This window comes from Oncorhynchus mykiss, chromosome 5 (genome assembly GCF_013265735.2).
Source record: "Oncorhynchus mykiss isolate Arlee chromosome 5, USDA_OmykA_1.1, whole genome shotgun sequence".
NCBI lineage: Eukaryota > Metazoa > Chordata > Actinopteri > Salmoniformes > Salmonidae > Oncorhynchus > Oncorhynchus mykiss.
The window spans coordinates 31,852,054-31,867,941 of record NC_048569.1 but is presented as its reverse complement, the minus strand read 5'-3'; the positions used below and the strand labels follow the sequence as shown (position 1 = coordinate 31,867,941).

General features: G+C 41.9%; 1 protein-coding gene across 1 annotated transcript in view; it reads left to right on the top strand.

Annotated features, from left to right (window-relative positions):
• Window positions 1-15,888, top strand: part of LOC110523605 (BMP/retinoic acid-inducible neural-specific protein 1-like) — a 163,643-nt gene that overhangs the window by 74,966 nt on the left and 72,789 nt on the right. Inside the window, exons 3-4 of the mRNA XM_021602462.2 lie at window positions 5,886-6,076; window positions 10,370-10,539. Coding sequence (XP_021458137.2) covers window positions 5,886-6,076; window positions 10,370-10,539 — 361 coding nt within the window. The remainder of the gene's footprint in view (window positions 1-5,885; window positions 6,077-10,369; window positions 10,540-15,888) is intronic.

Below are 15,888 nucleotides of genomic sequence, written 5' to 3'. Positions count from 1 at the left end.
AGTAGTGCTATTTTACCTGGGCCCTGTGTTAACCTGTATTTAGCCTGCATCTGTTTTATTGTGTGAAGAGATCATAGAGGATAGAGTCCAAAGCTAAACCACAGGGTCCTTTCACTACAATGGACTACAACGAACACATTGAAGTCCTCATTGACATGAATCCAAAGGACAGGGTTGCAGCAAATGAGAAATCTGAATAGGGCTGCTGCCTTTTTCTCGAACATGAGCCAAACCCAGTGGAGAGATAAGCACAAATTGGACCAGATTGTAGCTTTCTTCATTTCTCCCTTCCTCTTTGTCTTTCTCTCTCTCTTTATCACCATCTCTCCCTCACTCATGCTGAGACAATTGCACACTGATACACAGAGACACAGATACACACACACACATACACACAAGTACAGTTTCATATACAGAAGCTCACATATAGAAATATACAATTACACATCCATACACATAATGCACGCACACACACACAGCCACACCCACGCAAGTATGCTACCTACCTTGTGAGGGATTTCATGTGGAGACCTAATATGCCTCATTATCTTCCCTACTTTACCTTGAGATTTGTTGATGCAAAACCAGCCACAATGCAATTTGCATTCATTTGTTCCCATCCCCTTGAAGAGCAGTAATTAGAAAGCGCTTTTCAAAAGGCTGAGAGAGAGAGAGATTCCCTTGTCACAGAGACACCGCACCTCCATCAAGGACAGTGTGTGTGTGCCTGTGTGTGTTTCAAATCAAATCAAATCAAATCAAATTGTATTTGTAAACAACAGGTGTAGACTAACAGTTAAATGCATACATGCGGGCCCTTCACAACAATGCAAAGAGAAAGAACATTGAGAAATAAAAGAAAAGTAATAAGATGTAATAATAAATACACAATGAGTAACGATAACTTGGATCCACGGGTTACCAGTACTGAGTCGATGTGCAGGGGTATGAGGTAATGAAGGTAGATTGGCGTAGCGTGGAATAAAGTGACTAGGCATCAGAATAGATAATAAATGGTAGCAGCAGCGTATGTGATGAGTTTGTGCAATAAGGGTCAATGCAGACAGTCCGGGTAGCTATTTGGTTAACTACTTACTAACTATTTAGCCGTATTATGGCTTGGGGCTAGAAGCTGTTCCTGTTGGTTCCACACTTGGTACATCGGTACCTCATGCCATGCTATAGCACAGAGAACAGGAGGGAGGGAGTCTTTGACAATTTGATGAAGTAATGCAAAGGGAACTCAACTGCGCACGTCCTTCTTATAGAATTCCAAGGCGCATATTGAAGAACTCTCCACATTTACTTTTCTTCAGGCAAGAAGATGAGTAGGCCTAACGAACAGCAAAAACACTAGCTTATGTCAATCTATTATCCCCCATAGTACAAAAGTTGACCTATTCTATTGGTCAAATTGTCCTTCTGTGCGATAATTAAATATTCCAAACATACTCGGGGAAGTTGTGGGATGCCGTAGACCCCAAATTAATACAACCACTGGCATTATTATTATTATTTTTTAATCAGTGTGTCACGCCCTGACCTTAGAGCTTTTTATGTCTCTATTTTGGTTTGGTCAGTGTGTGACTTGGGTGGGCATTCTATGTTCTTTTTTCTATGTTTTTGTATTTCTTTGTTTTGGCCGGGTATTGTTCTCAATCAGGGACAGCTGTCTATTGTTGTCTCTGATTGGGAACCACACTTAGGTAGCTTTTTCCCACATGGTTTTTGTGGGTAGTTCATTTCTGTTTAGTGTTTTGCACCTCACAGGACGGTTTCGGTTTCGGTTATTCTCTTTGTTATTTTTGTTTTAGTGTTCAGTTCCAATAAAAAGCATGAACACTTACCACGCTGCGCTTTGGTCCAACGATTCCTCTTCCTCTTCTTCAGACGACGTATACCGTTACACAGTGAGGCTGATGCAACAGATAAGAAGTTTAGCTTAAAATGTTCATCAACTATTAGGATATTTCTTCACATTATAAGCACAGCAATGAGCACACATAAGTAAACTATAAGTACAAATGTTCCAAAATGCAATCAATTAGCAGGAAATCACATGTTCTCAAAAGTGTCTGCAAATGTGATTATGCATGTAATGCATTTTTATGGTAAAAACGAACTTCCCCAAACTCACACGCTGCCTATGTATGCCAGTTAGGCTCAACACAAGTTGTAAAGCGGATTAATGTACTTCATTTTAAGAAATTATTTGGCCACTTTAGTTGTGATTACAAACCTTGTCAAAACATATAGGCCTATGGGCAAGGCTGCATGAGCTGTGTGACTATGATTTGAAAAAGCTGCATGCACTGTAATGCACACGCTGGGCATCATTCACAAGTGATAATACATCATTCATAAGTGATAATATATCATTCACAAGTGATAATACATCATTCACAAGTGACAGGCTAATGTTATCAGACTATTCTTAATTTAATCTTGTCTTTACATAACCTAAAGAATATATGTGTGAAATTAGTTTAGATTTAGAATGGACAATTATCATGCACCTGTCTCAGAACAGGATCAGGAGAAAAAAATAAATGTCAGCGATGCACTTAAATAGCGAATGGACAACAATTTTCCCTTGGTTAATTTATATTATACTCCTGTTATAAAGTGAAGCAATGTGCTTAAAATTAGGACAGTTTAAAAATGCATATAATAGGTCTAGCTGATGGGATCTTCTTCTTTTTAATAGAGGCCATCAAAACTCTGTTTTCTCATGCAATTGCATAGCCTATAGAGATGTTGCACAACTTGAGCTCATGGGCTCTCATGAAGTGGTTGATTTGAATTATGATTACATTTGCATTGATGTCAGAGTGATTAGAGGGACAATAGAGTGCTGAATACCAGCAGTTAGCAAGTTTGGTAGCCTACTAATGCCCATCAGCATCATCAGAGTTTGGAGAAGCCTACTGTAGTTACCATGACTAAATGTTCAGATGGAATTTGACTGCAGTTATGACTCATGACTGCCATTGTGGTTCTAATACAGCTTAGTTATGAGTTTGAAGGGCACTATGATGTTGAACGCTGAACTGTAGTAAATGTACAGCATTCTCACATAGGTGTTCCTCTTGTCCAAGTGGGAGATGGCAAGGTGGAATAGAGATTGCGTGCATTTCTTTCTGTGGATTTGTTTGGGTGGTATACAATTTGGAGTGGGTCCAGGGTGTCTGGGATTATGGTGTTGATGTGAGCCATGACCAGCCTTTCAAAGCATTTCATGGCTACATACGTGAATGCTACGGGGCGATAGTAATTTAGACAGGTTACCTTGGTATTCTTGGGCACAGGGACTATGGTGGTCTGCTTGAAACAGGTAGGTATTACAGACTGGGTCAGGGAGAGGTTGAAAATGTCATCGAAGACACTTGCCAGCTGGTCAGTGCATGCTCTGAGTAGTTGATCTGGTAATCTATTGTGAATGTTAACCTGTTTAAAGGTCTTATTTACATTGTCTATGGAGAGAGCGATCACACAGTTGTCCGGAACAGCTGTTGCTCTCATGCATGGTTCAGTGTTGCTTGCCTCAAAGCGTGCATAAAAGGCATTTAGCTTGTCTGGTAGGCTTTCATCACTGGCCAGCTCACAGCTGGGTTTCCCTTTGTAATCCGTGATAGTTTGCAAGCCCTGCCACATCCGACAAGTGTAGTACGACTCAATCTTCGCCGGCGTAGTAGAATTCAATCTTAGTCCTGTATTGCTGTTTTGCCTGTTTGATGACTCGCCGGAGGTTGTAGCGGGATTTCTTTAAGGTGTCCAGATTAGTGTCCCCTCTCCTTGAAAGCGGAAGCTCTAGCCTTTAGCTCAGTGCAAATGTTGCCTGTAATCCATGGTTTCTGGTTGGGATATGTACGTACGGTCACTGTGGGGACGACCTCGTCGATGCACTTGTTAAGGAAGTCTGTTAACAATGTGGTAAACTCCTTAATGTCATCGGATGAGTCTCCATAATCCAGTCTGTGCTATCGATACAGTCCTGTAGCTTAGCATCATCCTCTTTTTTGGACCATGTCCGTATTGAGTGCGTCACTGGTACTTCCTGTTTGAGTTTTTGCGTGTAAGCAGGATTCAGGAGGATAGAGTTTGGGTTAGAGGGAGAGCTTGCTATGTGTTTCTGTGTGTGGAGTAAAGGTTATCTAGGGTTTTTTCTTTCTTCTCTAGTTCCACAGATGACATGCTAGTGGAAATTAGGCAAGACGGATTTCAGTTTCCCTGTATTAAAATTACCATCCGCTGAGAGCACCGCCTCTGGATGGACATTTTCTTGTTTGCTTTGCAGCTACTTTGGCAGCTACTTTGTCTGTGTGTGCATTCGTGCAGGTGTGTGTGCGTGTTTGCATGAGTATGATAGGGTATATGGGACAAAAATCCCTGCTTCACAATTGAATAAAGGGGCAGTGGTGTCTCCCAAACTAATGCAATCTCTTATAAAATCCTTTTACATTGCCGAATGATCTAACCTGTTGAATGAGATTTACGAACCTGTCTGAATACCAACGTGTCAAAATTATAAGTGGATACTGTAACTAGCCTACCTCTTCAAGCTGCCAAGTGACATCTTTATTTTAACATTGTCCTTCTTCCCCGCCATTCAAAGTGTAACAATTGTTTGGCGGGCCTGTGTTGCTAAACATGCAAACTGCAAGCTGTCTCATGGAAATTAAAAGGACAACTGGTCTGCCAGGGGGGTTATTTCAGACAAAGAATACTAATCAAAGAATTATAGCTGGATGGATATTTATATTTGAGATGCCTCTAATCCTACTGCGTAAAACACACATGGCAAAGGCTGATTATGTAATAGCTATGCTGTTGTTAAAATGAATATCTGGGAAATAATTCTGAATAACACCTGGATTACTTTGCAATGTAATAGTTGTAGAATGCTATGCTTTTCTTGTTTGTGGAATCACGTAGATCTTTCAGTTGTTTCCCCAGCCATGCCCTGGGGTAATGATGGACCAGCATTCCCATTGCAGTTATTGGACCATACAATTTACACAATAGGGACAGAATTGATTTGTTTTGAATTTGGATGTCTATAGTAGACATTTTAGTGTAATTCAAATGTCTATGAGAATATTGGTCTATGATTGTGATTCAATTAGAGATCAGAAGTTTTGCCTGATTGCAGGACCCAGATCTGGCCCGTGGCAAAAGCGGTTTGGTTTAATGCTGATCATTCACACAATCAGGACCTACAGAGAATCAGAGATAGCCCACAGCCATGCTTGGCGTTTTCCTTGATTAGATAACATGGTGATTCAATGGCGTGAGATGATGTTCACTGGAAGTTCAAGCAGAAAACTGGTTGCCAGTTGTGGCGGCAGGTAGCCTAGTGTTTAGAGTGTTGGGCCAGTAACCGAAAGGTTGCTGGATCAAATACCCGAGCTGACAAGGTAAAAACCCACTGTTCCCTGGTAGGCTGTCATTGTAAATAAGAATTTGTTCTTAACTGACTTGACTAGTTAAAAAAAGGATACATAAAAAAAAGCGAATTAATTGACATTACATGGTGCCATGTGCTGCTAGTATTTTTTTTAAATCTTACTTAGTGATGACGATACATCTTCCCTTTCAATAAGAATCTGATCACAATTGACTTACACTCTTGTCTTAACATTGCCAGTAGCTATTGTGAACAGTAACTGCCGTTTTAGACATTAGTCAAGTATGGCATTGATGATATTATGTCAACAGGGAAGATGCTTGCTATAGCGGGTGCCAATTGTAAAATTACCTTCAATTTTGCTCATCTACTTATCTTGTCCCCAGTGCGGTTTGTTGCTGTTGCATAAATGGTTGTCGTAATACCATTGATGAATATCTAAAGACATAAGCATTTACCTATGCTGGTTTCCTTGTAGGGAGTTTGCGCGTTGGAAGGTGAGGAACACAGCCATCGAGAGGAGGGACCTGATCCGGAACCCCGTGCCACTTATGCCGGACTTCCAGCGCAGTGTCCGGTTGCTAGGGCGACGACCCTCCACGCAGCAGTTCATTGACACCATCATCAAGAAGTATGGCACCCACATCCTCATATCAGCCACCTTGGGAGGTAAGAAAGTATATATCTACATCTACTTTATTAAGACACCCTTGGTGAGCCACAACAATGGCTTGTGGGACGCATTTGGCTCCGGGCTGCCAGGTGATTACTCCTGATTGTGGTGGGTTTGACCAAATTGTTTCCCTGTGACCTTATTTAGGCAAAGTGCTGTTAATGTCTATGACACTTTTTTGATGGCTTATTGATGGGGAATTGATGGGAAATAAATGTAGATGAGATATCAATGGGTAAATTGGTGGTTTTGACTACCCCCTCTAAAAGCTACACTTCCTCTCATGGTTCTGTCCTGTTAAGATAACATTTGACGTAGTTGTATCTCATCAGACGTAGTTTTATCTCATTAAACATTGGTATATCAAACTGTCACTGAGGAGCTCACCCTATAGAAAACTATCTTTTCTGTATAAATCTGAGACTTCACTTGAATGTCAAACAGTCTGTTTAATAATTTAGTTAAGGCAAGGGTGGGGGATTTCATTGGCAGAGGTTTAGAGTTGCAATATCAAGTACAAGTCTGCAAGGTGATTCACACTAACACACTAATTATGGAATTCTGCAATGTGATATTGAAGCGAAATATGATACTAAGGTAAAGTATTAATACGTTCAAAATAAAACCATTCCCAGCAGGATGATTCACTGCTGCCACAAATGCACATGTGATTAAAGGTTGATGATAGATTAGGGGAATATTGACACAGAACTGATTGCAATTTTGCAGGTGACAATTTTTTCTCTGTTCGCTGTTTTCTTCCTCTCTCTTACGGTTTCTTCTCTCTCTTACTCTTTATTTATTGCTCTCTCACACACACTCTCTCTTTCATCACCAGATCATCTTTAACCTTGAAGGCATTTCAGAGCGTTATCGCCTAGAAGTCACTCATCTCAATCTCTGGGTTGCATATTAATACAGAACACCATTATGTGATCTGATAAACCCAGATTACAGGAATGTACTGAAAGCTGTCCTGAATGCCCAGAGCTATTGCATCTAAAGTGATAAAGGAATACAGAAAAGACAATGTTCTCTTCGCCAGACTCACTTTATGAGCTAAAAGGAGTGTGTATGTCTGTGTGTGTCCATGAGTGTATGCGGATGTAGCATGTGTATGTTTGCTTGCACATCTGTCTTTTACTCTGCATATGTTTTGGTTCATATGTATGCAGACACTATTGGAAGTGCACATTTTGCCATTGTGCAGTATAATACTAGAATGTAATATATCCTGTAAGAAATACAGTAACCCACACACAAGTAACATTAACTCCTCAGTAGAGTACCTATATCACCAGTAGGCACTGGTGCTTAAATGATATACAGATAAATCGATACCTTCCCCTCATGTATTGCTTTTATATATCCATCATCTTGTATTATTTCATTACAGTAGCCAATAAAATTGTGCCCCTATTTGGCAATATTGTAAATCCATAAAAATGGCAAAACGTCATTGACCATAGACTGAGACAGAGCTTTAGAAAGCTAAAGGCTCAGCCATAGGTATGAATCAATTTAGTCATTATTGAGGTCCATCGTCAAAGAGCTGCCCCAGTAAAATGTGAGACAATGTATTTCTTATATAAAAAAATCACCCACAAGTATAAAATCTAGCTGGGCCTGACTTCACTGGGGCAAGAGCAGTAAATTAACATATTTATGTACAGTAGACCTACTTTCGAATAAACAGAAGAGGGGCAAAGCTATAGCGATAGAGAGTTAATGTAGGATCATTATCCTTATGCAGTAGGCCAAGGGTGTCTGTATAACCTTACTTCCCCCGGGGAAGAGCAGGGAGAGAATGGGTCTGTCATATTCCCACGCCATGGTACTGCTGGTCCAACCAGGCATGAGACATGGGCCTGAATGCCGCCCCCGGTCAAAGCCATCACAAGCTAAGTGACCAATCCAAATGTATAGCCAAGGGCCAAATAACCAATCATGATGCAGGAAGTTGTGAATATATGTGACATGTTCTTGAATGAGTTCCAGATAACTTGGCTTATAGGAAACATTTGCTCTTTATGCTGTTCAAATGACCTTTATGTCGTTTTAACTAACAGGCGTTAGTCATTGTTTGTTGCTGTGTAAAGGTTCAGGGCTTTCTGCTGGGGTGTTCACTTCTTCCCCTGCGGTGCCAGGATGTTCACTACTAAAGGTCATTCCCTCGGTGTGAAAGCAATCCACTCACTTACGCCCGTATCCATTTCAACCTTTATAAACACATCATCTGGAATTATTAAGCGAACATAGACTGTTTTTAGTGAAATGTTGATGCATAAATGGCAGTAATGGCAGTCACTTTAGAACTAACTTACATTTGACATTTTAGTCATTTTGTAGACGTTCTTATCTAGAGCGACATTACGGAACAGTGACCAGAAATAGCTATTGCTTAATTCATCTTAAGATAGTTAGGTGGGACATCAACATATCACAATCGTAGGAAGTACTATTTCCCTCAACAAAGTAGAATTATGATTACAGTGAATTTAATGGAGTTGGCTTGGAAACTTCAGTACTTCAATACTTGGTGCCTAACTAGCAACTGATGGACAACAAAGTGTGCATACAGTGCCTTGCAAAAATATTCATCCCCCTTGGCATTTTTCCTATTTTGTTGCATTACAACCTGCAATTTAAATAGATTTTTATTTGGATTTCATGTAATGGACATACACAAAATAGACCAAATTGATGGTGTGAAATGAAAAAAACACTTGGTTAAAAAAAAGTCTAAAAAAAAAAAAAACTGAAAAGTTGTGCATGCATATACTGTACATTCACCCCCTTGCTATGGACCCTCTAAATAAGATCTGGTGCAATCAATTACCTTCAGAAGTCACATAATTAGTTAAATAAAGTCCACCTGTGCGCAATCTAAGTGTCACATGATCTGTCACATGATCTCAATATATATACACCTGTTCTGAAAGGCCCCAGTGTCTGCAACACCGCTAAGCAAAGGGGCACCACCAAGCAAGCGGCACCATGAAGACCAAGGAGCTCTACAAACAGGTCAGGGACAAAGTAGTGGAGAAGTACAAATCAGGGTTGGGTTATAAAAAAAATATCTGAAGTTTTGAACATCCCACAGAGCACCATTAAATCCATTATAATTTTTTTTAAAGAATATGGCACCACAACAAACCTGCCAAGAGAGGGCCGCTCTCCAAAACTCACGGACCAGGCAAGGAGGGCATTAATCAGAGAGGCAACAAAAAAACCAAAGATAACCCTGAAGGAGCTGAAAAGCTCCACAGCGGAGATTGGAGTATCTGTCCATAGGACCACTTTAAGCCGTACACTCCACAGAGCTGGGCTTTACGGAACAGCGACCAGAAATAGCCATTGCTTAAAGAAAAAAAAAAGATACGTTTGGTGTTTGCTAAAAGGCATGTGAGAGACTCCCCAAACATATGGAAGAAGGTACTCTGGCCAGATGAGACTAAAATTGAATTTTTTGGCCGTCAAGGAAAACGCTATGTCTGGTGCAAACACATAGCCTCTTGTCACCCAGAGAACATCATCCCTGTGGGGATGTTTTTCATCGGCAGGGACTGGTAAACTGGTCAGAATGGAATGAATGATGGATGGCGCTAAATACAGGAATTTCTTGAGGGAAACCTGTTTCAGTCTTACAAAGATTTGAGACTAGGGCGGAGGTTCACATTCCAGCAGGACAATGGCCCTAAGCATACTGCTAAAGCAACACTTCAGTGGTTTAAGGGGAAACATTTAAATGTCTTAGAATGGCCTAGTCAAAGCCCAGACCTCAATCCTATTGAGAATCTGTGGTATGACTTAAAGATTGCTGTACACCAGCGGAACCTGTCCAACTTGAAGGAGCTTGAGAAGATTTGCCTTGAAGAATGGGCAAAATCTCAGTGGCTAGATGTGCCAAGCATATAGAGACATACCCCAAGAGGCTTGCAGCTGTAATTGCTGCAAAAGGTGGCTCTACAAAGTGTTGACTTTGGGGGGGTGAATAGTTAAGCATGCTCAAGTTTTCATTTTTTGTCTTATTTCTTGTTTGTTTCACAATAAAACATGTTTTGCATCTTCAAAATGGTAGGCATGTTGTGTAAATCAAGTGATACAAATCCCCCCAAAATCTATTTTAATTCCAAGTTGTAAAGTAATAAAATAGGAAAGGGGGAGTGAATACTTTCGCAAGCCCCTGTACATGAGTGAAGGATGATACCAAGGAAAAGAGTAAGTCAACAATGGTATCATATTTTACTGTATCATAATACAAGTCCCACTTCCTGTCTTCCTTGTAGGCGAGGAGGCGTTGACCATGTACATGGCCAAGAACAAGCTGGACAGAAAGCTGGTCAACGCCACTCAGAATGTGGAGGCCCTGCACCAGCTGGCATCCTCATACTTCATCGACCGAGATGGCACCATGCGGAAACTCCATGAGATCCAGATCTCCACCAATGCCATCAAGGTATGCCATCTATACACAAAAAACAGTATTTAAATATGTTCAAATGTTTCCCACAGGATATGGATATAAAAGGAATGTGTTTAAAAAGTGGGATAATGTCAGCAACACCATTTTGCAGCTCCCACAAGTGATCTTTATTAACAAGGTTTTTTAACAAGACCAACATGATCTTATTCAGGTACACACACACACCTCTGGCCTCCTCCAGCCCCCTCCTAGCCCCCTGGAGAGAGTGTCTTGTCATCTTTTTGTTGTCCTAAGTGACAGGCGGATGAAGAGGTTCTGGCAGACAGGACTCTGAGTAGCAGGAAGTCAAGCATGACAAAATTAAACAGAATTGACAATGGCTGCTGAGTCAGGGCCGGGCGAGGAGTCGATGAGGGAAGAAGCACACACAGCATATTCTCAACGGAATAAGTATAGCCACTGTAACCAGCCACACTGTGTGGAGCCAGAGAAGACCTGTCTGACTGTCTTCTTGACTGACAAACCTACACTATCTCTTAGTGGTACCGATGTTGGACTGTGTATGTGGGATATATTGGAACATTAGGAAATGTGTGTGTGTGTGTGTCCGTATGTGTGCGTGTGCTTGTGTGCATGGGCGCGTGCGTGCGTGTGTGTCTGAATGTGTTTGTCCTCAATTATCAGACATCAAAGAATGTGCCCACTCAAAGCCAAGTATTGTTGATTAATAATTTAATCTGTCTCACACTACAATTACATTCACCATATCATGATTGGACTGTGTCAACTGAGGGCAAATATAGCTTATTTAGTGAGGCAGAAAAGTTATCAAATCAAGAAACACTTCATCACATTCATTTCATCAAATATATTACAATATGTTGATATTATTTTCTATTTAAGTGGAAGGAACAATTGGTCCTTCAGGCGTTTGACTTTAGGTATACAGTATACCTAAAGTAAACCACATGAAGACAATAGAAAATAACAAAAAGAGTGTATTAAAAGAAAGAATAACTGTCACGTCCTGACCTTAGAGAGCCATTTTATTTCTCTATTTGGTGAGGTCAGGGTGTGATGTGGGGTGGGCATGCTATGTTTTGTATTTCTATGTTTTGGCCGGGTATGGTTCTCAATCAGAGACAGCTGTCTATCGTTGTCTCTGATTGGGAATGATACTTAGGTAGCCTTTTGTATTTTGTGGGTAGTTGTCTGTGTTAGTGGCCTGTATAGCCCTAGTCAGCGTCACGGTCGATTTTGTTGTTTCTTGTTTTGTTAGTGACATTTATAACATAAAAAGGAAAATGTGCGCTCACCCCACTGCACCTTAGTCTCATTCCAACAACAGTCGTGACAAAAACAGACCTAATTTAGAATTTAGGAGGACAACAGTATCACAGAAATCCATTTGCATTGATTCCCAAAAGTAAACCGTGACAAAATAAAAAATCAGTTTTGACAAAAAATATATAAAATCAGCAAAAACAAAGTCCTCTCACTGTCAACTGCATTTACTTTCAGCAAACTTAACGTGTAAATATTTGTATGAAAATAACAAGATTCAACAACTGAGACATAAACTGAACATGTTCCACAGACTAACAGAAATGGAATAATGTGTCCCTGAACAAAGGGGGGTCAAAATCAAAAGTACAGTAACAGTCAGTATCTGGTGTGGCCACCAGATGCATTAAGTACTCCAGTGCATCTCCTCCTCATGGACTGCACCAGATTTGCCAGTTCTTGTTGTGAGATGTTACCCCACTCTTCCACCAAGGCACCTGCAAGTTCCTGGACATTTCTGGGGGGAATGGCACTAGCCCTCACCCTCCGATCCAACAGGTGCCAGACATGCTCAATGTGATTGAGGTCCGGGCTCTTCGCTGGCCATGGCAGAACACTGACATTTCTGTCTTGCAGGAAATCACGCTCAGAACGAGTAGTATGGCTGGTGACATTGTCAAGCTGCAGGGTCATGTCAGGATGAGCCTGCAGGAAGGGTACCACATGAGGGAGGAGAATGTCTTCCCTGTAACACGTAACATTGAGATTGCCTGCAACAACAAGCTCAGTCCGATGATGCTGTGACACACCGCACCAGACCATGACGGACTCTCCACCTCCAAATCGATCCCGCTCCAGAATACAGGCCTCGGTGTAGATACTGACTGTTACTAACGCTCATTCCTTCAATGAAAAACGTGAATCCGACCATCACCCCTGGTAAGACAAAACCGCAACTCGTCAGTGAAGAGCACTTTTTTCCAGTCCTGTCTGGTCCAGCGACGGTGAGTTTGTGCCCATAGGCGACGTTGTTGCCAGTGATGTCTGGTGAAGACATGCCTTTACGACAGGCCTACAAGCCCTCAGTCCTGCCTCTCTCAGCCTATTGCGAACAGTCTGAGCACTGATGGAGGGATTGTGTGTTCCTGGTGTAACTCAGGCAGTTGTTGTTGCTATCCTGTACCTGTCCCGCAGGTGTGATGTTCAGATGTACCGACCCTGTGCAGGTGTTGTTACACGTGGTCTGCCATTGCGAGGTTGATCACCTGTCTCCCTGTTGCGCTGTCCTAGGCGTCTCACAGTATGGACATTGCAATTTATTGCCCTGGCCACATCTGCAGTTATCATGCCTCCTTGCAGCGTGCCTAAGGCACGTTCACGCAGAGGAGCAGGGACCCTGGGCATCTTTCTTTTGGTGTTTTTCAGAGTCAGTAGAAAGGACTCTTTAGTGTCCTAAGTTTTCATAACTGTGACCTTAATTGCCTACTGTCTGTAAGCTGTTAGTGTCTTAACGAACGTTCCACAGGTGCATGTTCATTAATTGTTTATGCTTCATTGAACAAGCATGTGGAAACAGTGTTTAAACCCTTTACAATGAAGATCTGTGAAGTTATTTGGATTATTACGAATGATTTTTGAAAGACAGGGTCCTGAAAAAGCAACGTTTCTTTTTTTGCTGAGTTTGAGGCCACTGCCCACACAAATTAAGGCTGATACACATACTATTGAAACTGCTACGCTTTGTCAGAAAAACTACCATCCAAAATCACTGGTTGGTCCATCTATCCCACTATAAATAGGAGGTAACGGCAGAAGTAAAGTCAGCGACTGATCCTGCAGTCACGTAGCAGACAGACAACGATCTGTACGTGGAGAGGAAGCTGGGTCTGAAGCACAGCCGGGATCTATAAACACAGAGAACAAGGCCATGCACTTCCAATATTGATTTAATATGGCTGTGAGTCCAACTTCACAGTGAGATGCTGTGGCCTATGGAGAAAACACAGGCACAAAGACATCAATAGAGTCCAAATCTAAGATGTTTCCTGTCTGGCGAGTAAGCACATTTACCGTATAGTACTGCAGTGTTGAGTTTGGTTGCAGTGCCGTTTTACTTGGTGGTTTGCTTGCAGTAATGTAATGTGAGTTTTAAGACCTGGAAGTTGCTGTTGTATATGCAGGTAAGTTGTGGTATTTCATTTCCCTTTCAGAATTTTTTTATCATATCTCGCATACAAACACAGGCAAGTGCACATAAATGCACACACAATACTGTTTGTGTTGTCATATGTCTAGAGTAAGCCCTGATCTTTCTGGCCTTGACACTCTTTCTGTCCTGATGCCTCTTGCTGGAGGGGGGACGTGCCCCAGACACTTCAATAGGTTTTGGTGAGGCAGAAGGAGAAAAATGAAGAGTAGGAAAATGTGTGCGTGTGTTTGTGTGTGTGTGCGCGTGCGTGTGTGTGTGTGTGTATGTGTGTACAGGCATTAGTGTGTGCTGGGATGGCCTGAGAGCATCCACTGATCTGCCAAGCCTGGCTATATTTATCAAGCCCTCATCCCTGGCCCGTCCCCCCGTCTCCTCAAGCCTTAGCACTGCTTAAGAGGTTCCAGCAACATGCCAACGTTAATCAAAACGAAGACTTATTTCCACTGCCCCGGTGATGCCCAGGGCAAGCCGTGGACTTGTTATTTTTCTAAGACCCCACACAGGAATTTATCTGCCCAAACCAATTGATTTTTGGAGCCTAGAAGCCTCAACCATCACCTCCTTTCCTTTTGGCTTTAAAAAGTTCACAGCCCTATGGGTGGCTTAATAACATCATTTCAAACAAACAAGGTTTCTGGGCCAAAGTGTCTCTGTAACCGGCAGTTTCTTGTCTGGGCTGTGAAGTTGTGAAGTGTGTGTAGTGAAATGTGTGCGTAGTGAAATGTGTGTACTTCCTGAGACATCTTTCTCTTGATTCAGTGTAGAGTTCTCATTCTCAGCCCGAACCCTATGAGCCGGGACGGGCCCAGTTTTCCTCTCGCCGTGCTTTTCTAAGACAAGGGCTGTTTCCTCGTCTTCTCACTCTGCTGCTGCATTGTTCTCAACACCAGTTTAAATCAATATACTGTTTTAAGGGGATTTGTTCAGGTTCAGGTTCAGGCTCATTACATTTCTGTGATGTTGGACCGGTCCTAGGCTCAGGCTTCAGCTCACTAAGCTTGGGTAAGACGGGCTCGAATTTTCAGGCCCGATGATAACTATAATTCAGTAGCCCTAAAAGAGAACAAGGGAGCTCAATAATTTTAAACATCAGCTTTTAAATGGAATAAATCTAAGGGGAAAGAGAACACACACACACACAGCTGCCACAGGCGGACTGACCTGAGGTTACTGAGTGATGTGATCATATGGGGGGATTCCTGTACTTCATTTGTCTCCGGGAATGCAGAACAGTTCTTCACTTCCTACACATTGAGAAGATGACAACTAAAATTGCCAAGAGCATCCACTTTATTCTACTGCTTTTGCAATTAAATACACACAGCAATATCCATCATCCATATTTCTATTCATCAGACCACAGTATTTATCTATAGGTCAACCCATCCATTACCCCCACCATTCCCTCAGCCAACTACCTTTCATTGTGTTTGGTACCCTGGCTACCCATTCATTTGGCTTTCCATCCACCCATGTCTCAGCAGGGCAAAGAAACAAATAATTGGGACACAGCATATTGGCTAAACCTGTAACATACCCCAAATCAGAGATAAACAGCACAAAGAAGAACTGCGCATGGCACTAACACCCTGCTGTGACAAATGAAAAGGAGGAGACGTGCTTCTGGGTAGCACAGGGATGGGCTACTGACAGCCCAGCAGGGATGGGCTATTGGTGGCCTAATTAAATAAAACAAAAATAAAATGTATATATATTTAACATTTTTACAAATGTTTCTCTCCGCTGTCAAGAGGGTGGCCGCTAAAATGCTTTGCTCACAAGGTGGGGTGGGCCCCCTGGGCCCCCCCACTAAATTTTGCTTATGGCCCCCAAAAGGCTAGGGCCGACTATGACTGCATATGTGGGTATGGATGTGGGTAAACAAACCC